General features: G+C 35.4%; 2 protein-coding genes and 2 pseudogenes across 2 annotated transcripts; all 4 read right to left on the minus strand.

Moving 5' to 3' along the window:
• Positions 1 to 3509: 3509 nt before the first annotated feature.
• On the minus strand, positions 3510 to 4454 carry OR5D15 (olfactory receptor family 5 subfamily D member 15). Its single transcript, NM_001388905.1, is given in 1 exon segment — positions 3510 to 4454. A coding segment is annotated over 1 exon segment (945 nt).
• Positions 4455 to 9182: 4728 nt separating this feature from the next.
• On the minus strand, positions 9183 to 9282 carry LOC119864332 (annotated as a pseudogene).
• Positions 9283 to 11919: 2637 nt separating this feature from the next.
• Positions 11920 to 12870, minus strand: OR5D13P (annotated as a pseudogene).
• A 12001-nt stretch (positions 12871 to 24871) lies between these two features.
• OR5D17 (olfactory receptor family 5 subfamily D member 17) lies at positions 24872 to 25822 on the minus strand. The gene is given in 1 exon segment (NM_001388620.1): positions 24872 to 25822. A coding segment is annotated over 1 exon segment (951 nt).
• Positions 25823 to 27776: the final 1954 nt, after the last annotated feature.

The following is a 27776-nucleotide window of genomic DNA, read 5'->3' on the forward strand; positions in this document are numbered from 1 at the left end:
TGATTTCAACTCAGGTCATGATCTCAGGGTTGTGAGATCGAGCCCTATATGGGGCTCCATACTGGGGCATGGAGCCTGCTTAATATTCTCTCTCTCCCTCTGCCCCTCCCACACCCCTCTCTTGCACTCTCTCTTTCTTTCTCTATAAAATAAATAAATAAATCTTTATATTAAAAAATTAAAATATAAATATAATATATAGAAAAATATTTATATGCAGAGAGAAAGAATTGCATGCGGTTTAGAAGGCAAGAGAGAACACCAAAATCCATTATCTTTTGTGCACTATATGGACTTCTAAATACTTTCTACCCTTTCTACCCTTTCTCTCATCTCACAGCTTGTTCTGAACATCATCCAGGGTTTTTCTTTTAAAATTTCAATTAGACCAAATCACTCTTATAAACCCCTGCAGTGATTCCCTATTTCATTTGAAGTAAAAGCCAAATTTCTTAAAATGTGCTAAAAAGCCCTGCTTGATCATGTTTCCTACCTTTCTGATTCCCTGTCCTACTCTTCCTCACCTGGCTCACTCTTGCAGAAACTTTGTCTGCAAAGACTTAAGTTATTCAAAGGTATTTTAAAAGGCTAGTATATTAGGACCACAAGATGACAAAACTTTTATTTTTCTATTTAAATGTTTCATATATTTACAAAACTGTGCTCGTTACAAAGTTTGTGCAATTATTAAGGTTTCATAATTAAAATCACTTTTATTTTAAACATAATTAAAATCATTTTTATGATTATTCAAATCGTTGCCAATGTAAGAAAGGAGAAACAGGAGTTTATTTTATAGGCGCTCTATGGGCTCCATACACAGTTAGATATGAGTCTACACCAGCAGAATTTGTTTAAAATAAAATCTGTTGGGCTAAAGTCTTGCTACCCAGACTGTGGTCTAATGGCTGCTATCACCAGCATCGTTTGGACATCTATTAGAAATGCAGAATATTGGGCCCCTAACATGCCCTCTGCACCAAAATCTGCATTTTATACCCCCCCCCCCAGATGATCTGTATGAATAAAGTGCAAAAATCACTAGTTTTGATACCTTTGGCTTAATAGAAGTTCTGGTGATTTGGCAAGATATATGACTAAACTAAAAATAAATAAATGAACATATGTATTTTTTTCTGCCTTTCTCTTCATGGTTGCTGATCTCCTCCTTTCCTCTTTTATTCACAAACAACCTAAGTACAAAGAGAATTCATCCTTTCTTCATTGGTAAGCCAATGTACCACAAAGTATATAATAAATCAATTAATTCTGTAAGGTAGTGACTGATAATGCTTACTTTGTCATAAAGGTTGGAAGAGGAGTGTATTTATTTTGTATCCTTTAAAAACAAAACATTGCACACACATGGAGAAAGAGAATCATACAGTCCTCCCTGGTACATTAAAACAGAAAGTTGTTTCATTTCCCAGAGAAAAACAAACCTTGAGTTGCATAATCTGGAATTTGTGCCATACAGTATATTAGCAATTAGTCAGAATAATATGGTAAAGTTACGTGGAATCTCTAATTTGTAAGTGAGGAAAATTAAAAGTAGGGTACCTACTTATTTTATGTTTCATAATTATTTGTTTTCACATGTAAAACCAAGGTTCTTGTTATGTTTGCAGTATAAGATGAAATTAAAAAGTCATATTTAAGGTAAGCACACTTGCTTTTGGAGATGCAATTATTATTATCTTTAAGGAGATATAGAGCAACAATATTGCATATCTGCAGTGTATACCCTGGGAACCTTGTGTGATACAAACCATGATTAGCAAGAAAGAAACAAACATAGCATTTTTATTTTATTTTTTTTCCCTAAGTCAGTCACTGGGTTAACACCAACAAAGGAATAATTGATTATTTTAAGATTTTATTTATTTATTTATTTATTTATTTATTTATTTATTTGAGAAAGTGAGGAGGCGAGAGAGAGCATGAGGCAGGAAGGAGCAGAGGGAGAGGGGGAACCGGACTCCTTACTAAGCAGGGAGCCCCAACTGGGAACTCAGTCCCAGGAATCCCAGAACACTGAGCTGAAGGCAGACGCTTGCTTGACCAACTGAGCTACCCAGGTGCCCCTGAATAATCAATTTTAGAGAACATTTCAATCAAAGCAGTTGCAACCATGCCATTTTGTCTGGCAGATGATGCAATACCAGCAAGTAACATGTGCAATTAACTAAAGATTAACCTTAAAAGCAAAACAGGAATCATACAAACTATGCTTGAAATGTAGTACAACATTCACAATGTTAGTAAACAGCATCTACGAAATCAGGTTTGACACATCAGGTGTGAGACCTGTGAGATAACTGATCTGATTTTTTTTTTTGTTTTTGTTTTTAGTCCCTTTGGTAGTCCTTTTATAAATTCATGTAAAATAACTTTTACTTGATATTTAAAGTTATCATGTTTCACATCACTTCCTATACTATAATAAAAGTACAAGAGGCCCTTGGAAGAAGGAGCAAAGAAGTCAGCCAGGTCTTAGAAAGAGCACCTCCAGGCTCATTAACTAATTCTTCCATATTTACATTCCTACTTGGCTACCACTTTTCAGAAATCCTCCATAACCTTAATATTCTCAATTGCTTATATAGTACTGAAGAAGAGTTCAAAAGTGATTTACCATGCCAATAGGCAATTCAAGAGATTTGGATTTTATGGTCTGATATTTACCTTTGAATAAGTTTCTTAGAATTGCTGCACTAAATTATCATAAATGTGGTGGCTTAAACCAGTGGAAATGCATTGCCTTCATAGTTCTTGAGACTAGAAGCCTGAAATCAAGGTGCAAGTAGGGCTCATGCTCCCCCTGAAGATGCTAGGGGAGAGTCCTTCCTTGCATCCTCCTAGGGCGCCCTGATTGGTAGCAACAAAATCCCAATCTTCACAAAGCCTTCTCTATGTCTCGCTTTTTCTGTTTCTTATAAGGACATCCTCACTGGATTTAGGGCCTGCCCTAATCCAGTGTGATCTCACCTCAATCATTATCTTAATTACATCTACAAAGATCCTATTTTTCAAATGAGGTTACATTCCTTTTTTTTTTTTTTTTAAGATTTTATTTATTTATTCAGGAGAGAAACAAAGAGAGAGGCAAGAGACATAGGCAGAGGAAGAAGCAGGCTCCATGCAGGAAGCCTGACATGGGACTTCGATTCCGGGTCTCCAGGATCATGACCTGGGCTGAAGGCAGTGCTATACCGCTGAGCCACCTGGGCCTGCCCTCAAATGAGGTTACATTCTGAGCTTCTGGATGTGCATGGATATTTTAAGGGATGCTTTTCAACTCACAGCACTATGTTACTTCACATATGATTCATGGCTCTTTTACTAAACATTTAAGTGAACAGAAATCAAATGACCAAATAAGTGGCTTATTACAACAATAGATTTTAAAATCCAGTGAATTGACTAAACAATTTAAGTCATCTCCTCTACAAGAAGCATCAAACAATTCTCAATACAATAAATCAAACCTCTGATGGAAATACAAATCTTCAACAAACTTGTATTGAGTGATTTATTAACTTCTTGACACTCTCCTTCACGTCTTTATTTCGGAGGCTATAGATCAGAGGGTTCAGCATAGGAATCACCACTGTATAAAATAAAGAACCTATTTTGACTATGAGCCATGAGTTTTGGGAGTTGGGTACACAATAAAGGAACAGGATAGTCCCATGGAAGATGGTGATGGCAGTCAGGTGGGAGGCACAAGTGGAGAAGGCTTTTTGGCGCCCACCAGCAGAAGACATTTTTATGACTGTGACAAAAATGAAAATATAAGTAGTGAAAATGATGACCAGGCTGCTGACTTCATTGAATATGGCAATGACAAAACAAAGCATTTGGCTGATGTAGGGGTCAGAGCAGGAGACAGAGACAATGACAGAGTGCTCACAGACAAAATTATTTATGATATTAGACCCACAGAAGGATAATGTCAGGAGAAAACAGGTGAGTGTCAGGGAAGAGGCTATACCCCATATGTAGGGCCCCGCCACTAACAACGCACACAGCTTCTGGGACATGACAACCGTGTAGAGTAGAGGGTTACAAACAGCCACAAATCGGTCATAGGCCATCACTGCCAACATGAATGTTTCTGCCACCGCACATACACAAGCCAAGAAGAACTGCATGATGCAGCCTACGAAGGAGATGGATCTGTCTTCCACAACCAAATTCTCCAACAGTTTGGGTGTAACTGTGGTGGAATAACAGAAATCGACAAAGGACAAGTGGCTGAGGAAAAAGTACATGGGGGTGTGGAGTCGGGGACTGACCCTGATGATCATGATCATGCCCAGGTTCCCTACCACAGTGACTGTGTAGATGGTCAAGAACACCAATAGCAAGGGAACCTGGAAGTCTGGATATTCCGAGAAGCCCAAGAGGGTGAATGTGGCTCCAACACTCTGATTGCCTTCTGCTAACAACATGATGGTTGTCGGAGAAAGACCTGAAATAAAATAAAATAGTAGCAATGATAACAACAATCGCACATTTCTATGACATTTGCCATGTGGCAGATATTGTGCTAAAATATTAAAATATATTGATTCTGATCTTCCAATAACACTGTGAATTGTAAAACAAGTAGTCTCATATTTTACTTAAGGACAGGAACTTACTAAAGTTAAGGAACTTGTTTGAGGTTACACGGCTTACGAGCAGGGGTTATGAAATTGATCCTGAGTAAAAGAACATGAATTAATTTAGGGACAGAGAGAAAACTACTGTACATTGTTGTAGAAAATATGTATCTTTCACAGTTCTGTCATTCTGAGGATGTGTGCTTTTTCAGTTCACTAACATAACAATGCAAATAAACTTAGCACTCAAAATTTTAAAAGAAGGATCAGAAGTAAAACGTTAGGGGCAATAATACCTCTACAGTCAGGACGTTCAAATGGAAGCTCATAGGGAAGGCAGCCCTTAGAAGCCACCACAAGAATTTTCAAGTTTTCAAAAAATACGGGGATATAGACAGAACATAGTCCTGCCTCCTTATGCTCAAGCTTTCCACTGATTCTATCCAAATGTTACAATAATCTCCTCAGTGTTCCAAAAACAATGTAGTAGCCTGGTAAAATAAATAAAGTTGCATTTGTGTCATGCAGTCCCCTCAGTCCAGCATTTTCTTTCCTACTTAACTATATTCTCACTTAGCGTCACCGATGCTTTCGACACACTCATCTAGATTCCATAATTCTACCTTGTAACTATTAGTATTTAATCTGAAAATGTTATTATTCATAATAATATCAAATACTTGAAGAATATCTGAATTGGAGAGCAACTTAAAATGTGTTTTGCTCAAGCCTCTCCAGCTAGAGAATAAGGCAGTAAACACCTATGGTTACATAATCACCTGGAAAATTTCTAGTGGGGACATTGGTTTTGATTAAAGCCACATATATGATTACCTTGTTGTGAGTCATACAGTCTTTGTTTATTTGTACCTGTTATTTTGAGAAAGCAAAGCACCTTGTGTTCACAAGCAGTTTATAACCACATAAGTATCTTTAATCATTTAACAGTAACTAAAAAAATAAATTAACCAGTAACAGGCACATGTTTGAAATGTTTAGATTTAAAAAGCCTGTATTAGCATGATTCTCATAAATAAAGACACTATTTTAGTTTTTAAAAACTATTACCTCCTTCATCACTAAATGCTATTTGTTGATACTTAAGAAAATGTATTTTCTGTGTGCAGAAAAGGAACGGGTGGGAGAGTGACAAAGAGCTAATGAAAGAAGCATGTGCTTGGAACCTAGATTTAATTCAATTTCAGGGTTTGTCATTTACTATGTAATCTTTGGTGAATTACTCAAATTCTCTGAGCCTCAATTTTGTCAGTAATAATGAAGTGATGATACATATTGTACTAGTGTCTAAGTATTGAATTAGGAAATGATGTTCATGTACTTACCACAGAGTCTGAAAATTATGGAATCCGGGCGATGTGGGTTTATTATGCACTCTCCCTCTTTTAAAAAAATTCTTAGTGTTATGACTAATTAATATTATTAAAAATAATCTAAGAAACAGATCAAGGGCCAAAGTGGGCAACAATAGACACGTGGGTATAATTTGAGACTCCACGGGAAAGCCCAGTTTTCCTTCCTGAGTCTCCTCTTCACCCTGTTTCTCTTATTTTTGCCAATTACCGTCCTTCAGTAAGTTCTCTCTGTTTCCCCCTTTGCTTTCTCATTATTGTCTGATACTTTCTTATCCTCCCTTCCTATTCTCAGGTTGGCACCTGTGGGAATTTAGCAAACTGTCATCATTGCTCAGGCGGATTATAGCCGCCGAGGCACAGCCAGCCTTCCCGTAGTGCTGCTAGCTTGTGTGGCGAGAACATCAAATTCCTCTTCCCTTGATTACTGTAGCTGTTAGGACCCTCTTTAGCTCTGAAAACTCGGATTTCTTTCCATTAGTTAATTCATCAAATCTAAATGTCTCTGCTCAGTTTTCCCTAAAACCTGACCCTAGCCATTCCCTAGCACCCAACCTTGTTTCATGCCAATATCCTCAGCTGATAACACATGGCCATTTATCTGGCTTACTTGATTTTTCTTTGACCTGACATAACCTCTTTTCTCTGGTTTACTGATGCCCCGCTTGCAACAAATGCAGCGTTAAGTGAAAACTACTATCACAAAGAAACCTTTCCTTTTTACTCCAGCAATATTTTCCACCTTCTTGGCATACCTACAGACAGACATTACAGAAATCAAAATTTCATGACCCGTTGTGTTCACTCTTATGTTATACATATGATTCTTATCTCTTTCTATGAAATCTTGAGATGTTGAGGACAATCTCAGATTTATAATATTTTTCTTAAATTCTCCGGTGTGACTATACTATGCTAGGCACATGGTGGATATCCTCAAGGTGAAAATGTGGGTGATACTCTAGAGAAGAGGGAAGAAATCAAAGCTCAACAATATGAGCTTTTAGAAAGATGAACTCCAGAGATACCATAACATTTAGACTAACGAGGAATGTTCCCTGTCTCAAAGGTTGTAGGACTTCAATGTCCTCCATATAAATAAAAGACTACACAAAATATATCAGCCTACCTGAGATCAACTCACCTGAAGATCCTGTCCCTGTTATTAAGAGTATCCAAGAAAGTTTCCACTCAGAATTCAAACATTATTAAAAATATTGAGAAGTTGGTAAATATTGCAGGAGTAGACAATAATGTTTAATTAATGTGACAGGAATGTTTTTCTTTTTAGTATCCAGAAAAACTAACTCAGAGACAGGTAAGAGGGATGGAGGAAAGGAGAGCAAGAGAGAGAGAGAGAGAGAGAGAGAATCTGACTCATAGGAACAAGATGTAGGGTTTATGTATGCCTACATGACCTCAGGGATTCAGACCCTAGAGAATTTGTACTGAACTATTTCTTTTTCACATCAAGAAACTCAGAAATTGGATTAAATGCTAGCTTGTGTGGCATTTTACAAGAATGCAATTTCTTCTAAATCACAGGAGACAATGTTTCATCAAGCCTACCTCATGAATTTCCTCTATAAACATAATTATAGAAAATATACAAATTGACTTAGAAAATATGGTGACTACAGTAAACACAAGAAGGATAAACCATCCAATATGAAACCATTCAGGGATAACTACTGTTAACATTTGCTATGTGATTTTTCTCTTTTTCTCTGCATAATGTGTTTGTCTTGAGATGTATAAACAACATAATTGGGATTCTAGCATTTTCATTTGACATTAAATAATCATTTTTGTCCATGGAAATTCTTATTTACTCCATTGAAACTAAATTTTTAAAATATGGAAAATCTATTCTTCCAAGGTTATATTAATACAATTTTTTGTGTCCATATATTCTTAAAAATCACAAATGTATTTTGAAAGTTTGTTTCTTTCTAAAACCAGTGGGTGTCAACCAATCCATTAGTTCTACTTTACCCAGATGTTACCCTATTAGATCCATTTAACACTTTCCCTGGGCCCCTGACAACCTGACCAACTCTTGGGCCGACTCTACCGGAACCCCAACATAACAGAGGCTATTAATCACAAGGAGTAGAATTATTTACTGTAGATGACATGGTCTTGCTCCAGGATCCCTGGGGTCTTCATTGTTATTCTCCCATTGAGATTGGCATCACTCCTACACTGCCTCTGCTTCCCACCACTGACACCTCTCAGCTCTGGGAATGTGAATTGTTTCTGATTTCCCTTTAAAATTAGAAAGGGGGAGGCACCTGAGTGGCTTAGTCAGTTAAGCATCTGATTCTTGATTTCGGCTCAGGACATGAAATAGAACCTCACTTCCTTAATCAACGGGAAGTCTGCTTGGGAGTTCCTCTGCCCCTCCTCTGCTCACACACATCTCATTCTCTCTCTTTCTAATAAATAAATAAATAAATCATAAAGAATGAAAAATAAATGAAATTAGAAAGGAAAATAATACATTTGGCAAATCAATGATTGCACACAAAGTGTCTTAAGCCATATTTGTCTGCACAAAGGCTACTATTTGATTGTTTTCCATGGTCTGTGGTTATTTTCCAAAATGCATCTGGTTTTGCTCTACTTGAAGAAGTCTTCTTATGACTTTTTTTCCTGACAGTCACAAGCTTTTTCCTTCACATTCAGATTTCTGCTGGTTCTGGGAACAGGCTGAGCAGGTTTGGCCCTTGCAGAGGGACAAGACTGAGAAAATAATCTAGCTGTGCTGTGTAGACACAAGAGAAATTTATCTAATAAATTTATCTAAGAATTTACGATACATTAAAAACTAAAGAAACCCTAAACTCATGACCAATTTTCCCTACAGGGCATTTATTGTGTTCTAGGATTCTGTGGAAGGCTGGGTATCTGAACCAGAATGGTAGACTGAAACGCCCTACAGAAATTTCATGGTGCTTAAGGAAAAAAAATAAATAAAAAAATCTCACTAGAGAATTGAGACCTTCCACAAGGGCTTGACCATCTCACATCTCTCCCTTCATAATGTTTGTCAGGCTATTAAGCTGCATGGGGCAGCAGAAGGAAGAACTACACTCCAATACCAGAAGGATGGAGCACAACTATTGCCCACTTTCAGATCTGAGAGAACTACATACTGCTTAGTTCTCAATCAAAAGCCAACCACACTTGAGGAACAGGGGTGAATCACAGGATGGCTGGTTTTGCGTGTCATCCTTGCACAGGGGCCATGCTAATCCTCTCTGTATCGTTCCAATTTTAGTATATTGCTGCCAAAGAGAGCACAGGATGGCTGATTTTGATGGTTTCTTTGCTAATCACCAGAAGGCTTCTTTTCCCTTTTATATCAGCAGGCCTTCTAGGACTTTTATGACAAATCATTCTTCTAATTTTCCTGTTTAAAGCCAAACATACCTGTTTTCTCTCCCTGACCAATTTACTCTGCCTCTCTCTTTCTGTCTCTCATGAATAAATACTGTCTTAAAAAAAAAAATCTGTTATAAAGTTTCTTAGTGGTAAAAGATACTGCTAAGAAAATAAAAATGTAAGCCACAGGCTGGGATTAAATATTTGCCATATATATATGTGTGCCACATGTACATATATGTATGTGTATATATACATGTATGCAAAGTATTTGTTTGTAGAACATATAAAAAACTCTTTATACTCAAAATAATGGACAATCTAGTTAAAAATGAAATATTTAAGCTGACATGTAACAAAACCAGACATACTAATCATCTATAGATGCAGGAAAAGATAATAAACATCATTAATCATCAGTGAAATTCTTATTAAAAACACAGTGATATACCACTGCTCATCAGTATGGATGCCCAATATAAAGAAGCCTGAAATGTTATATATTGGTGAAAATGTGGAGCAAGTAGTGTGCTCACCCATTTCAGATGGGGGTAAAAGATAGAATGACTTTAAAACAGTGTAGCTGGGATCCCTGGGTGGCGCAGTGGTTTAGTGCCTGCCTTTGGCCCAGGGCACGATCCGGGAGACCCGGGATCGAATCCCCTGTCAGGCTCCCAGTGCATGGAGCCTGCTTCTCCCTCTGCCTATGTCTCTGCTTCTCTCTCTCTCTCTGTGTGACTATCATAAATTAATTAATTAATTAAAACAAAACAGTGTATCTGTGTCTTCTGAATTTATATGAACACTTCCCACACACTTTAACAATTCACTTTCTAGCTATTCATCCATGAGAAATGAAATCCACTGTATTTAACTGAAGAGAAAATTGTTCTGTCTGGTGTATGCATTAATATATGGAATAGAAGAGTAAGTAAAGCAACGTATAACAGATACTTTTGCCCTTTTATAAACTTTTTATTAAAGATTTTATTTATTTATTCATGAGAGACACATATAGGCAGAGGGAAAAGTCTCCCCGTGGGGAACCTGATGAGGGACTCAATCCCAAGATCCCGGGGTCATGACCTGAGCCAAAGGCAGATGCTCAACTGCTGAGCCACCCAAGTGTCCCCACGCTTTCATTAATTTTTTTAACTTTGTTCCTTTCAAAAGTGACTTTTATAGAAGGACTAGCTTTTCTTTCATGAAGAGCTGTCTCTATAGACCTCTCAGAGGTAGACAGGAGATGGCAAGAAAGATGTGGAATATTTTTGTCACATTAACAGGGAGAAATTTATATTGATTTATGTAAAGAAAATATGGTACTATATAGATACAAGTGCTGAAGTATGTAAATCTCCTGCATTTTACCTTTGATGACCTTCTTATACCAAGATTTTGATAACTGTACTGATGAGGCATAAAAGTATCCATGTAATTATCCTTTTGAGATTCAAAGTAAGGGTGCTGTTTGTTTATAAAAGAGTGATTTTCAAATTGTTATTAATTCTGAAAAAATAAAAGACAGACACTGCACAGACCCAGGTGCCCCTTTACAACAGATTTTTAGGTTGATGAAGTTTTTTTATCAGTTTTTTGAAGATCCATCAGTTTTGTATTTTATCTAAAAAAATTAGCACCCCTAATTTCAAACAATATTTTCTTTGTTTTACTCTAAAATTTTCTAGTTTTAATTTTATGTTCAGAACTTTGATCCATTTCACTGAATTCAAGTTAATCTCTGTGTGTGGTATGAGGGAAGAGTTAAGCCTCCTTGAGACGTCTGGGTGGCTCAGTGGTTGAGCGTCTGTCTTACCCTCAGGGTGTGATCCCGAGGTCCTGGGATGGAGTCCCGCATCAGGCTCCCTGTGAGGAGCCTGCTTCTCCCTCTGCCTATATCTCTGGCTCTCTGTGTCCCTCACAAATTAACAACAAAAAAAAAAGAGTTAAGCCTCCTTCATCCTTATGGATATCTAGTCTCTCCGCACTGCATGTTGAAAATCATCATTTTTTCCATTGAATTATAATGACCTATCCAAAGAAATTTGAAGCACCAGATATGCTTGGATCCATTAAATGTTCTCAAATAAAAGTCAGCTTCTACAATTCAATACCACAAATAGCAAAAGTTTGGCTGACATGAGGTGCAGTGAGCTGAAACACTGCTAAAGCCATTTCTAGAATAGGAGCAGCCTGATTGCAATTCTAGGGGAACCATTCTAGATCTGCATATATTTGATGAACTGGCAATTAGTTTTATTTTGGAAACATACATATAAAATTATACAATCTGTTAAAATGTTTTTAAAAATTACAAATATTACATAATACAATCAAATAATTTTATTTTTTAATTTTGTTTTACATGTCTGGAGATATTTCACTAAAATTAATATACACAAAAATCAATATTTGTAAAATGTACAACCATAGACATATTAACTCATAGCCTTAAAAAGTGATTTTAATCATCAACTACACTATAAGAGTTGGACAATCTCTAGCATCGTAAATCAGGTTTTTTTTTCAGAAATAAAGTAACGAATCTAACAATATTATATTAAGTGACAAAGCAATTTTGCTACCACTAGTCTTCTGAATGTGTCTTTCACAGCTTTGTTCCTAAGGCTGTAGATCAAGGGATTCAGCATGGGAATCACCACTGTGTAAAACACAGATGCCACTTTAATGGTGAGCCAAGAAGTTTTAGGATTAGGGACACAGTAAAGGAAAAGGATGGTCCCATGGAATATGGTGATGGCTGTCAGGTGAGAGGCACAGGTGGAAAAGGTTTTCCGGTGCCCACTTGCAGAAGGCATCTTCATAACAGTGATAAAAATGAGTATATAAGACATCAGAATAATCATCAGGCTGCTCACCTCATTGAATACGGCAATAATAAAACACAGCATCTGGCTGATATAAGGGTCTGAACAGGAGACAGAAACAATTACAGAATGGTCACAGATGAAATTATTTATGATGCTAGACTCACAATAGGATAATGCAAGAAGAAAATATGTGAGTGTCATGGAACAGACTATACCCCATGAGTAAGACCCAGCTACCAGCAGAGTGCAAAGCTTCTGAGACATAGTAGTGGTATACAGCAAGGGGTTACAAACTGCTACAAAACAGTCATAGGCCATCGCTGCTAACATAAAAGTTTCCGTGACTCCAAATAAGCAAGCAAAGCAAAATTGCATAATACAATCAGAAAAGGAGATGGTTCTGTCTTCCACAATCAAGTTCTCCAACAATTTAGGTGTAACTACAGTGGAATAACAGAAATCTACAAAGGACAAGTGGCTGAGGAAAAAGTACATGACCGTGTGGAATTTAGGATTGATCTTGATAATTATTATCATGCCCAAATTTCCCACAGTAGTGACCATATAGATAGACAAGAAAACCAGGAAGAGAGGAACCTGGAGTGTTGGGTATTCTGAAAAACCCAAGAGAATAAATGTGGGTATGATACTTTGATTTCCTTCAGGTAACATCATGATTCCTGTTGAATAAAGAACCAAAAGTTATTTCTGAAAAGTAGAACTGAATGGGAAGGTGAACCAGAGAACTAAGAGGCTTCATATGCCTCTGTGAAGTTGATATAGGATGGTGACTTTCAAAGTATGGTCAGTCCCCCAAATCAACAGAAGCATGAGCACCTGACAAGTTGTTAAGGCTGCAAATTCTCTAACCCTATCACCAGCACTCTGAATCAGACACTCTAGGATGGGGCTCGCTATTCTTGATTTAACCAGTTCTCCAGGTGATTTTGATGCCTGCTAAATTATGGGGATCACTGGTATATGAAATATATATATATATATATATATATATATTAATCATTTTATTATTTAAAATTCATCCCTTGTTAGTATCATTACTGCTGAACTGAAATATAAATTTAGAGCATGAAAGGAATTATACAAAATGGGAGGGAGAGAGGCAGAAAAGTAGCACAGAATACTTTGTTATGGTTCTAAGAATTATATCAAGGGTCAAGATCACTTGGCATTGCAAATGGTGCCACATAAACCTCAGTATTAATGATTTTTATCTATTTAGTGTTTTCTAGGCATTATCCAGGATTAAATACTCCTGGAATTTAGGAGTTGGAATAAACCTTAAAATGTATCTAGTCTGTACCATCCACCTAATGCTTGACAATCCATTACAGACCTATTCATGAATGAGCATCTGGTTTCCATCAAAACTTCCACTATGGGTGTCCTGCCTCCAGAAGCAGTTTTGTAGGTCTCCTATTAACATTTTGGTCAGCATGTATTTGTTTATTAATTAAATTTAATTCATATTTCATGAACTATTAATGTGCCTTAGGTCATCCATTCTGTTATATATTTTAAAATCATAAATACATAATTAAATTGTATATACATACTTTTTTGAGAAACAGAAGTATCTTATATTCAGTAACAATAGCTCCATATAAAATATGTTCTATGACACAATGAAAATTACACATGTTTTTGACCAATAGAAGTAAGCCCTCTCTTATAATGAGGCAAACTTGGGAAAAATTAGGAAGTAAGAGAAGTAGGCACACAAAGTGAAAGGTCCCACGTCTATGTCTTGACAACAGAATTAGGTGAGTTATCTGTGTCATCTTAGTTTGCCTGGAAGAATCAGGTTCCAGACTCAGCAACATGAGTGCCTACCTTTACACGTACCTCAAGAAACCCTACACATGGAGTATCCATCATCAGCATATTCTTTCCAGCAGTAGGTGGGATAAGGCAGATATAGTCTAAACATCCATTATTATTCAGACTATTTTAATAAATGTGTTCCCTTCAACATTTGACCATATTAGCAAAACCCTGGTTTATTAGGGAGATTGCTACTACCGTTTTGGCTTATTGGCAAATTATTAGGTCAATAACAAAAATATGTTCAAGAAAAAGACTTGGTATCCCAACCCTAGCATTTTCAAATGATTTTGGTGAAAATCAATGCGTTAAGATTAGGTTTATCTTCAAACTGAGACTAGGCCTGCAGGATTACAAAATCAACAAATACTCCATAATTTTCTGTAACTTCACCATTGCTCACTGCTGCCAGTTTCTGTAATACAGGATTTATTCATCAGGAACACTTTATGGCTTGTTAGTGAACATTAAAATGTCCCTGACCACAAAAAGGGACTGTGTATAATTCTTGGAATAATCTATATGAGCTGGAGCTCCATGTTTTCCACATAAATTGAAAGCTACCGAAAAAAAGAAATGAACTGACCTGAAACCAGCAGTGCTTATTTAACTTACAGAGAATTTCTTCTTATGATTAATGAATCTCAGGCATTTTTCTTCTTAGTAATAAAACATTCTTTAAAATAGCAACAGGCTTGAGGTTTGAAATAAAATAGCAGTATATTTTAATAGGTATGCCAGTAAAATGACATTTTATTTCCAGGACATAAGAAATCTTAGGAAATACAAAGAAAAAACCTGAAAGATAAATCCACAATCTAAACTCTTGCCGAACTCTGGTTCTTATATCTGCCTCCATGTCTATGAAGATAGAGACCACAGAGAATTATAATTGGAGTGTTCTTCAGTGTACTACAAAACATACAATCAGTTAAAACTCTGTCTCTTGTGTCATTGTTGTATATGCATTTTCTTGTAAAGCATTAGGGATAATTACATGACCACATCTATTCCACTAATTGCCTTTAGAAATCAAATTATTAAAATAATATGTATTAACTGAAGAACACATGGGCTATTGAGCTTGAAATAAGAAAAGAGAAGAACAATCCAGAAATAGCTGTTATTAACTCAACTGCATTTCAAATTAGTGTGGAATATTTGGACAACACTACCTTAAGAAAAAGGATGAAGGTGACCATCATCAGTGATGTATTGAGGATATCATTTACCCCCTGAAGCCTTGTGATGACAAAAGCTTCACTTTTTAAAAAAATTTTTTTTAATTTTTAAAATTTTTTTTGTTTTTTTTTAAGCTTCCTTTTTTCTCACCTTTTTTCTCCCAAACTCATCATCCCAGCTTAAAGTGAAAAATTCATGATGCAAACTTGTATTTGGAAGCATTCTACAGGATATCTAACCAGTATTCATTAGAGTTGTCAGAGTCAAGAAACAGAAGAAAAGAGTGAAAACCTATCACAGACCAGAGTAGACTGGGAACACACAATAACTGTATGCAATGTGGTAACCTTGGGTTGGAACTCAGACATGAAAGGGACCATTGAGGAGGTAAAAAAAATAATCTATATGAAGTTTAGATTTTAGTGACCATAATATACTAATGCTTTAAAAAAAGAGGGTTTTAATTAATCAATCAATTAATTAATTAATTAATTTATAGTGTGTACCAGCAGGGGGAGGGGCAGGATGAGAGGTAGAGAATCTCAAGCAGACTCTGTGCCAAGTGTGGAGCCTGACATGCAGCTCAATCTCAGTACATTGAGACAAGGACCTGAGCCAAAATCAAGAGTCAGTTGTTCAACTGACTGAGCCACCCATTTCCCCCAGTGAGGTACAATTCTTCTTTTCAAATTTTTCATTTTATTGTAGTAAGAACACTTAATGTGAGATCTACCCTAAGAGATTTTTAAGAGTACAATACATATTGTTGACTACAAATACTATTTTGTATAGCAGATCTCTAGAACTTACTCATCGTTTTTAACTGAAAAATATACCCACTGATTTGTAACTCCCCTTTCTCACTTCCCCTAGTCCCTAGCAACTATCATTCCACTCTGATTCTACAAATTTGTATTTTAGATACTTCATATAAGTCAAATTTATTTTTTGTGACTAGCTTATTTAACTTACTTAATATTCTCAGAGTTCATCCATGTGGTCACATATTGTGGAATATCCTTTCTTTTTAAGGCATAATTGTATCCCATTGCATATCTACCACATTCTCTTTCTCCACTTATCTGTCCATGGATATTTAGGCTGTTTCTGCATCTTAACTATTGTGAATAGTTCTGCAATGAACATAGGAATGCTAAAATATTTTTGAAATCTTGAGTTCAATTCTTTCAACAAAAATCCAGAAGTAGCATTACTAAATCACATATTAGGTAAATTTTTAATTTTGTGTAGAATTTCCATACTGTTTTCTATAGCAACTGTACCATTTTGCATTACTGTCAATAATGAATAAAGGTTCCAACTTCTTCACATCCTAACCAACACTTATACATATACATATGAGAATTTTATTGTTTTGATTATTTCTATTTGCATTTCCCTGATGATTAAGTGACATGGAACATTTTTTTAACATATCTATTGGCTATTTGTATATCTTAGAAGACATGTCTAAATCAAGTTCTTAGTCAACTTTCAGGTTTGGTTCTTAGTTTTTTGTTTTGTTTTTGTTTTGTTTTGTTTTTGCTATTGAATTGATGAATTCCTTATTCATAAGAAATATAGATTAATCTTTTATAAAATATATGGCTTCTAAATATTTTCTCCCATTCTTTAGGTTCCCTTTTTATGATTTATTATTCCCTTTGTTGTGCAGAAGCATTTGAAAATGCATTATTGTAATTTCATAAGATGTTAGCGATGTGGATAATGAATAAGATGTGTATGGAAACTCTGAAGTATCTTTGCAATTTATTTTATAAATTGGAAATTATTAAAAATTTTAAAACTTATTTTTAAAATGTCAACATTCATATTAAATAGGCCCATTTCATTGACTCTCCACCATCACAGCCATTGCTGCTTTATGCCAAGACACTATCACCTTAGACCTGAAATAGTATAAATGTAACAAGTAGCCTCTCAATATCCACATTTGCCTCCACTTTGAATTATTTTGTTATACCATTTGCCACTTTGTTTTTAGTGTCTATGGCCATGGAAATGGGGGTTGGAGGTCAGAGGTGTAAGGGGTAGTAAATAACATTTTCAAATTCTTAATTACTAACAAAATATAATTTATTTAGTGAATTCAAATTTACATGCAATATTCTAATAATACACATGTATCACAAAAAGGTAAACTAAACATAACGTATAATTTTCCAAGTCACAAAATTGATATGTATAAAAGTCAGGATTCAAATCCCAGTCCTTCATGTAAAGAGATCCCACAAAATTACAGCTAACTAAGGACACATTTCATTATAGCAATTATCTTAAGGTTGTGTTTTGATTGTTTTTCTTGTATATCTCCTTATTGACACTTTCAGCTCCCAGTGCATTTTATTTAGTGTATAGCTCAGTAATATATTTAATATTTGTGAAATGAAAAGAAAATTAACATCTCATAGTGTTGTTTTAGCCATAAACTTACAAACTAAAATTACAACTTATAAAGCAATTCTATACATATCATCTCAGTTGTTTCTTGAAATAAAAAAAATGGAATTATCATGAGATTCTAATGTCTACCTGGTCATAAAATGTGATTTTCATATAGATAATTGGATTCTGGATATTAACAATCTGGTAATTATTGTAAGTACTCCAAGACTGTGTTGCTAATTAGAAGTAGGAATTGGACCATTCCCCAGACCATTAACTCTCTATAGTATTTGAAACCCCCTATAACTCTTCACACAATAGAGCACAATGGAAAATTTCTGGAAATATAAGTCAATTATAAGTAGTAAAATAACCAAAATCTGAAAACAGATTGAAAGTTCATAATTTCATGAAATAAGCTAAGATTGATATAAAATATCAATATTGCCAGAAATTGTTAAAATAAGTATTGACTCAAAAGTGATGCATCATATTACAGTTCAAGGAAGACAATAGCAATTCTTCTAAACTTATGGAATAAAAGAGTGATGATAAATCTTAATGAAATTTTATTTCAATTTTTACAGGTTCAATATAATCTGGCTCTCAAAGTAATATATGGATATTTGTAATATAATATATTTACAATCTGAAATGCATAGATCAATTATGTAAATATTGAAATACACAAAATACAAATATATTAACGTATATTTATATCTATTACTTGTATAATGTGTGTTTTTATCTGTGAATATAGGCATCTACCATCAATCTACGTAAAGAAAAAACTAGAAGCAGATACCTTGGTGATTGCAAAATTGACAGACCATGACAACATTTTTAAACATCAATTTCTTTTTTTTTAAGATTTTATTTTATTTTTTATAATAAATTTATTTTTATTGGTGTTCAATTTACCAACATACAGAATAACACCTAGTACTCATCCCATCAAGTGCCCCCCTCAGTGCCCGTCACCCATTCACCCCCACCCCCCGCCCTCCTCCCCTTCCACTACCCCTAGTTCGTTTCCCAGAGTTAAGAGTCTTTATGTTCTGTCTCCCTTTCTGATATTTCCCACACATTTCTTCTCCCTTCCCTTATATTCCCTTTCACTATTATTTATATTCCCCAAATGAATGAGAACATATAATGTTTGTCCTTCTCCGATTGACTTACTTCACTCAACAATTTCTATATTAAAACCATTTGTGATAAATTAAATGTAATGGTCTTTCATTAGATAATATTTACCTAAGGTGATTTCAAAGATAGGATAAAAGAAATCTCCCTCATGCTTCTGCCTGTCAACCCATCAGGTTTTCCACATGCTACCTATTTTTGTTTATTTGTTTTGGATCATCAAGAAAGCGTGCATTTATATATTCATATATACAGAGATATGCAGATGAACTCCTTACATAAATGAAGTTAAATTAGGACTACTGTGTGGTTCTTGCTCAATTTTTCTGGAACAGTTTATTTTGTCAATATGAGTATATATAAAAATGACAACACTTTTGGGGCACCTGGGTAGCTCAGTCGTTGAGCGTCTGCCTTTGGCTCAAGTGAAAATCCTAGAGTCCTGGGACTGAGTCCCCCTGTGGGGAGCCTGCTTCTCCCTCTGCCTGTGTCTCTGCTTCTGTGTGTGTGTGTGTGTCATGAATAAATACATAAAATATTTTTTAAAAAAGACAGGATTTTTAATGGTTACACAGTATGTTCTTTTTTAAAAAATACTATAATTTATAAGCCAAACACATACCAATGAGTATTTCAGATTCTTTAGTCTTTTGCTATTATAAATAATGCTTCAGAAGTATCTACATGTATATCTCTCTACTTTCTTTTTCAAAGTATCTCTAGGATAAATTCTCAGAAGTAGTATTGCTATGTATATTTTCTTAGAATAACTATTACCAAACTACTCTTTAAAGTAATTCTGCTAATTTCTACTCTTACCAGCAATGTGAGAATGCTTGATCCACCACCCCTCCCTTCTTGTTGTGGTGGGCACAGAAATGCACCATACAAATCCCTCTTCAAGGAGGGACTTATTCTCCCAGCAGTGAACTCCATCAGGACTGACCTCAGCTATACAGAGCCAACGTGCCCACATGATAGTTAAGGCATGGGTATAGGATCTGGCCCAGGGGATAAACTCTGGTAAGTGATATGTTTGCTAATATTTATTGGAGTTTTTGTACTTCACTGTAAGTAGGAGCTCTTTCATAATAGCTATTACATGTATCTCTCGTAGATGTTCCAACAATGTTTTCCATTCTATATGAGGTTGATTTTCCACAGTAGCAGACCTTAAAACAAGGATTTGGATGCAAGTAGTTTATTTGGAAAATGATCTTAGGCAGCACCTGAAACTAAGTAGGAAAAAGAGAGACAACATTACATGAACAGGTTATTTGCGTGGACAACTGGGTCAGTCCCAATGAGGACTCCTGGAAGAACATGTAGAACCTAATTTATATTTGCCACCCTGCAAAGGAATGAAGAAATTGGGGTATTTATGGACCTACTACCATTTACTACCATTAGTTGAGAGCTATTCTTGGAGATGTTAACTGCTTGGCACTTTCAACCTGGCCTATGTGTGGACTGAAGATACTCCCACAAATAGTAAAGAAAAAAAAAAGAGCCTTCAGATAGAGTCACAAGTATTTTCAGTAAGAAAGCATCTGAAGAAAGAAAAAAAATTAAAAAGCAAAAACAGAAGAACTTAATAAATAGTATATATAAAATATAAGGGATAAACAAATCTAAAACTGGCTGTTTAAGAAAACCAATAAAATTAAAGTCTCATATATCTAAACAAGTGAAAGAGAAGGCAGAGATAGCTAATAACTAGTATCAGCAATGAAAACTGATCACAACTATAGCTCCTTCCAACTTTAGAAACTATTATGAAAAAAGTTGTGCTGCTGACTTTGAAAACAGCAAAAATGAATGAATGAACTCCCAAAAGTGAAAACAAAACAATGAAACTGACTCAAGAAGAAATTGGGATTAGATTTTCTTACCACTATTTTTAGAAGGGCATTCATAATTGAAAACATTCCTATGTGATCAAAAATCCTCTTGTGGGGACACCTGGGTGGCTCAGCGGTTGAGCATCTGCCTTCAGCCCAGGGCGTGATCCTGGAGACCCGGGATCGAGTCCCACATCAGGATCCCTGCATGGAGCCTGCTTCTTTCTGTGCCTGTGTCTCTGCCTCTCTCTCTCTCTCTCTCTCTCTGTTTCTCATGAATAAATAAATAAAATATTTTAAAAAATCCTCTTATGTTTCAGTGAATTCTATTAAGCAATATTTTTCATTGAGTTAAATAAGAAGACATTCTTATCAGTTCATCTGAAGAGGCTAATATGATTTTGATGCCAAAAACTAACAAGGGTGGTACAATAAAAGAAAATTACAAAACTATTATACTCATGAACATAGAATTTTTAATTATAAATAATATATGGACACAAACTAATCAACTAACAGAATATTCTATTATATAACATTTAAATTCATGCTCTCAGTACAAAAACCACTTGATTTAATAGTAGAAAATTAAAAAAATGTAAGTTGCCACATGAAAATATTAAAGGAACTCAGATGAAGAAAAAGCAACTTAATGAAATTCCACATCTATTCACCAAAAACCAAAATATTGCAAAAACACAGAGAAAGCAGATAACTTTGTTAATCTGGAGGGAGGAAAGTACAAAAATCTATAGGAAACACCATTTATTTTTTTTAAGATTTTATTTGTTTATTTAGTACAGAGAGAGAAAGAGAGAGCATGAGTGGAGAGGTGGGGCAGAAAGAAAGGGAGAAGCAGACTCCCCACTGAGCAGGGAGCCAGAGCAGAGTTCCATCCTAGGACCCTGAGATCATGATCTGAGACATGACCTGAGCCAAAGGTAGACACTTAACTGACTTGAGCCACTCGAGCACACCTAAAAAACATCATTTTAAATATGAAATATTCAATGCCTTCTTTGTGAGGTGAGGAAATTAAGGATGCCTACTTTTACTATATTTATTCAAAATTATGCTGATATTCTTAGACAGTTAGCAAAAACAAAATAAAACAAAAAAGTAATTAAAAGGAATAAAATGGAAACAACAACATCAAAGTATGTTTAATTGGAGATTATATGATATGCATGTTGAAAATCCAAACTAATCTACAAAAGAATTATAAAATTATTATGAGATTTTGGTAGAGTGGCCCAAAGTAAAATCATATAACAGTAAATTAGATTCTGATCTAAAAATAACATGTCTTACAAATGAAACTTAAAATAGTATGATAAAGATCACATACTCAGGGATTAGTTTCACAAAATATATGCAAGAACTTTACAGAAAAACAATGTAGTAAAATGTTTATTGCAAAAATTGAAGTAAATCTAAACAAACAGAAAGATATAGCATGCTCATGATTTGGAAAACTTACAGATGCAAATGTGCTATTTCTTTCCAAATGGATCTATACTTCTACTGTAATTCTACCTAAAATCCAAATAGGAATGACTAAAATGTGTTTGAAAAGGTGAGGTTCAAAAGATATCTCAATTAACCTGAAAGAAAAAAAGTAACTTTTCAGGAGTGGCTTTACTGGATACCATACATTGTTAGTTATGGATAGGTATGGCTATAAAACAGAGAGAGACATATAGAAAGCTTGTATGCTAAACATATAGGGACATTTACTTTATGAAATCCTGGCACTATGGGCTAGTGCTAATGGAGTGACTTTACAATAAAGATTGCTGGGAAAATATATATCCATAGGTTAAAAAATAAAATCAGCTGATTTTCATATGACACCAAAATTTAATTCCAATTTGATCTTGGAAATAAATTAAAAAATCAGTGTAAAAAGAAAAAAAAATAAAATCTAGGATCCAAGAGAAGATAGAATATAATAGAAAAGACATAATAATGTATGAAATTTTTGGGACAACTTAGCACATAAAATATGGGAATATCTTCATTCATTTAGAGGAAATAAATATATCATGAATAGGATATTAGAAGCATATCTCTGTAAAGGAATAGTTCAATAAACCCTGCTTCAGTAAACATTAGGAAATCTGTGGACCTAAATACATAATCAAGAGAGTGGACAGCCATACACTAGGAGATAATAGTCATGGTACTTTTATCAAACAAAGGATTTTTATTTAAAATGTATTTAAAATGTATTTTATGTAATTTAAGCTAAATAAAATGTATTTAAATGTATTTTATTTATTTAAAATGAACTAGATTTTATGATAAAAGACCAACTGCCTAATAGAAAAGTGGGCAAAAAACTTAAATAAGCATCTCACAAAAGAAAAGACTCAAATGACTACGAATAACCATATTTAAAGAAATTCAAGGCATGCCTGGGTGGGTCAGTCAGTTAAGCATTGGACTCTTGATTTCAGCTCATGTCATCATCTCATGGGTCATGAGATGGAGCCCTGTGTCCAGCTCCGCACTCAGCAGGGAGTTTGCTTGAAGAGTATCTCCTTCTGCCCCTCCCTCTACTCTCTATCTGTCATAAATAAATAAATAAATAAATAAATAAATAAATAAATAAATAAATCTTTTTTAAAAAAGAAATTCAACCACATCAATACTAAGAGGCATTTAAAGTATAACCAAAATGAGATACCACTATTCACCTACCAATGCTGAAGATATTAACATATCTAATGTGACAATATTAAATGTGGGTAACTGGATGACAGGCACTGAGGAGGGCACTTGATAAGATGACCACTAGGTGTTATATTATATGTTGGCAAATCGAACTTCAATTAAAAAAATGTTGGCAAGAATGGGCAATAATTAGAAATCACACACTATATACGGGGGATTTAAATTAATACAACTTTGGAAAATCATTTGATGCAATATTACACAGCCATTAGAAACGACAAATACCCACCATTTGCTTTGACATGGATGGAACTGGAGGGTAATATGCTGAGTGAAATAAGTCAATCGGAGAAGGACACACATTATATGGTCTCATTCATTGGGGGAATATAAAAAATAATGAAAGGGAATAAAGGGGAAAGGAGAAAAAATGAGTGGGAAATATCAGAAAGTGAGACAGAACACGAGAGACTCCTAACTCTGGGAAACAAACAAGGGGTGGTAGAAAGGGTGGTGGGCCGGAGGTGGGAGTGACTGGGTGACGGGCACTGAGGGGGCACTTGATGGGATGAGCACTGGGTGTTATGCTACATGTTGGCAAATTGAACACCAATAAAAAAATAAAAATTAAAAATTAAAAAAAAAGCATCTAGTAAAAGAGAAGAAACCAGCTCCCTGCAATCCAGAACTTTCAGTCATAGGACGCATCCCACCAAAAGAATGCTTGCTCATGTGAGGGCAGCAGATGTCTGTGCAAGGATGTTCATAGCATTTTCATAAAACCCAAGAAGAGTAAATAACTAAAAGTCTATTAACAGAATAAATAAACCAATCGTGGCATATTTATTTTATGGAACATTCTTCACCAATAGAAATGAACTACTATTACAGCTAATAACTTCAACATCCATTTAAAACAAATGTTGAGCCAAAGAAGCCAGACATAATGGAATATATACTCTAAGGTTTCACTTATATGAATTTCAAAAGGAGGCAAGGTTAACATTTATACTCTAATAACCAATTCATAGGGCTTGTAGCTAAACAGAAAGAGTTCTGACTGTCACAAACTCCACAGTGGAGTTTGCCCCTAGGGATGCTGAAGAAGCAATGATTAGAAAATGCTTATGAGTATTTTGAAAGTTGCGGATAATGTTTTGTCTTTACTTTCTTGGAGAAGGTAATGCACAGAAAAATTATTCAAAATTGCTTCTCTATGTGTTGTTTGTCATAGTTCATTATTTGAGAGAGGAAGAGAAGGGAAGAATAAGGAGTGAGGGGAGAAAGGGAACATGGAAGGTAACATATTCACTGGTTCTGGGAGGTAGGACAAGGACTTCTTTAGAGGCCCCTGATCTATGCTTTGGGAGTGGAACTTGAGCAGAATTTTCTTTCTTTCTTTTCTTTTCACCTGCGAGTGATTTTTTTTTTTAAGTGCAGTGAGACTTAATAATCACAGATGTATATAAATTAACTAATTTCCTGAATAAATTTTCTCCAATTATTTGAAGAAAAAATTAATAACCATCAATGCAATGTATAAAAATATTTAAAGTGTGTGTGTGTGTGTGTAAAAATCAAAATCACATTGAGTGAGAAAGCAGTTTGGTATGGATTAACTTCCTGGCTGTGTCTTTCACGTCTTTGTTCCTCAGGCTGTAAATAAGGGGGTTCAACATGGGGATCATGACAGTAAAAAACACCGTGGCCACTTTGACCAGGAGCCACGAGCTTTTGGAGTTGGGCACACAGTAGAGAAGAAGGATTATTCCATGGAAGATGGTGATGGCGGTCAGGTGGGAGGCACAGGTGGAGAAGGCCTTCTGGAGTCCACCAGCAGAAGGCATCTTGATGATGGTGACAACTATGAATATATAGGAGGCCAGGATAATCAGGAGGCTGCAAGCCTCGTTGAATGTAGAAATGACCAAACATGTCATCTGACTGAAGTAGGGGTCAGAACAGGATAAAGAGAGGATGGCAGAATACTCACAGCCAAAGTGATTTATGATGTTGGAACCACAGTAGGATAGTTCCAAAAGAGAGTATGTGAGTGTCAAGGAACATATGCCACCCCACGTGTAGGTTCCAGCTACCAAGAGGGCACAGAGTTTCTGAGACATAGCAACTGTGTAGAGCAGAGGGTTACAGACAGCCACAAATCGGTCATAGGCCATTACTGCCAACATGAACATTTCCGTAATTACAAATGCACAAATGAAGAAAAATTGCACCATGCATCCTTTGAAGGAGATACTTCTGTCTTCTGTGACCAAGGTTTCTAATAGTTTCGGTGTAAAGACACTGGAATAACAAATATCCAAAAAGGATAGGTGGCTGAGGAAAAAGTACATGGGGGTGTGGAGTTTGGGATTGATCCTTACGACCATGATTATGCCCAGATTCCCCACCAGAGTGACCGTGTAGACAGTCAAGAACACCAGGAAGAGGGGCATCTGGAGGTGTGGGTATTCTGAGAAACCCAGGAGAATGAATGTGGTCACAGAGCTCTGATTTCCTTCATCTAGTTCCATGGCTCTTGATTTTAAAAGACGAATAAAGGAGAAGAACAGAAAACTGAGCAGCAGAACTTGAGAAGGAAGAGTAGAAAGAAATTGGGGCAGGTCTGTGTAAGGCAGGGAAGGCAATATGGCCAGCAGGTTCTCATGGGTGCTCTGCTTCACTTTAGAATCTTACTTAACAACTTACTGACTTTTTGCGGAATTAGCTGTATCATTCAGGGCTTTAGTTTCTTCATCTGGAAAATAAGGAATAAGAATAGGACTTATCAGTAGTATGTGACATAAATGATCTGTAAATATATATGATCCTGAGCCCCTTGAATGGCCCCATGATAAAATAGAAGTATATGAGTACAAAGGAAACAGCAAAATCAGGAAACAATTGAGCGTATCATAGTAGTCATGTGACTGCAGCAGAAGTGGCTTTGGGAAGATTAAACATTTCTTTTTTTTTAATTTTTTTAAACATTTCTAATACATAAAGAAAAACAGAATAGTAAATTTTGGGGGGGGAATACATCATCAGATAATCACAAATATTTATTGATATATTGAATGTTTATCTATTCTCAGTATATCTTATTATCAGGGACTCACAAAACATCTACTTAAGAGGCCTCTATACTTGGTCTGGTAAAAAATTTCAATAATAACTATGTTCTGTCAATTACATCCCCATCAGATGGTCATTTTTAAGGCTCAACATGCTTAATCATTTAAAACTGTTTTTAGAAGCAGTGTCTTGGAAATAAGTCTTGAAAGCTTCACATAACTATCTTCTGTTGGTTATGCTGTCAGTAGTACAAACTGTATCAAAGTGGAAAAAAGTCTGCTTATTTACCAGTGATTATAACGTGTGCACACACACACACACACACTCTCTCTCTCTCTATATATATATAGTACTGAAAAAGAAATATCTCTTACAACAACAACGCAAAGCCTTTTTCTGATGCGACAAGACTGAATGGTGAAGAATGGGAAAAAAATGCGTTAGATTAAAAAATATGAGTATTTTGTTTCCATAAACCAACAGAAGTTTAAACATTACACATTTCACATGAGTAATTTTTTTAAAACTTCACATGATTAAATCTAGAAGTGGACATGGAGACACAGTGAATATGTTGCTGTCATCTTGAACACATCTGTGAACTTTCACAAAGTTTAGCTTTGTCTGTAACCAGCACCAGCTTATCGTTAAATCTACCACTAATCAGGAGCAAAGCATCAGGTACATGATCACATTTTCCGTTACATAGAAGATTGGGTTGACCTGTAGTGAACTTCATGCATTTAGTTATGGGTATCTACTTAAAAAAAAAAATGGCTCTCTAAATTCAGGAACTTTGATGGCTTTTATCAGGTCACGTTCATGCAGGTTAAAAATTCTGAGATAGAATCTGCTATAACTGCCAAGCGCTAGAGGGAACCATTACCATCATCTTTGGCAAAGACTCCAAATTAAATTAAGACAAGACCTGATACAGTTGAAAAGTGGAGAATTCCTGAATATTTTCACATGTCTTTAGTTTAGTCTTCTTTAGTAATACTTCCACTGCCCCCTCCTTATATTAAAGCTTCTTATCACATCTAATGATCTCTTTTCAGCATCAGTCAATGGAAATTACCAAAGCAGTAACCACCATAGTCAATCCTCTCTTTGAAAATTTATCCTGAGCAGTATAAATCCTAGTGTATTTTTCTGGTGCTTTCCAGATCCAAATGGATCTCTTTCTCTCTTTTTCTTTGGAATTCTCAGAAATTAAAGCTAACCCTCTCCATCAAGAGACTTTTCAAATATTTGAGGACATTAAAAGAGATCTCTTGTTCTCTTACCCTCTGGATAAGCATTTTTAAAGTTTTTGTTTTGTTGTGCTTTGTTTTTCCATTTTCTTCCTCATACTGATTTCTAAATACTCCTGAGGGACCTACCTACTCAATATTCTGGGTATCGATAGCATAG

Source organism: Canis lupus, chromosome 18, assembly GCF_011100685.1.
Source record: "Canis lupus familiaris isolate Mischka breed German Shepherd chromosome 18, alternate assembly UU_Cfam_GSD_1.0, whole genome shotgun sequence".
NCBI lineage: Eukaryota > Metazoa > Chordata > Mammalia > Carnivora > Canidae > Canis > Canis lupus.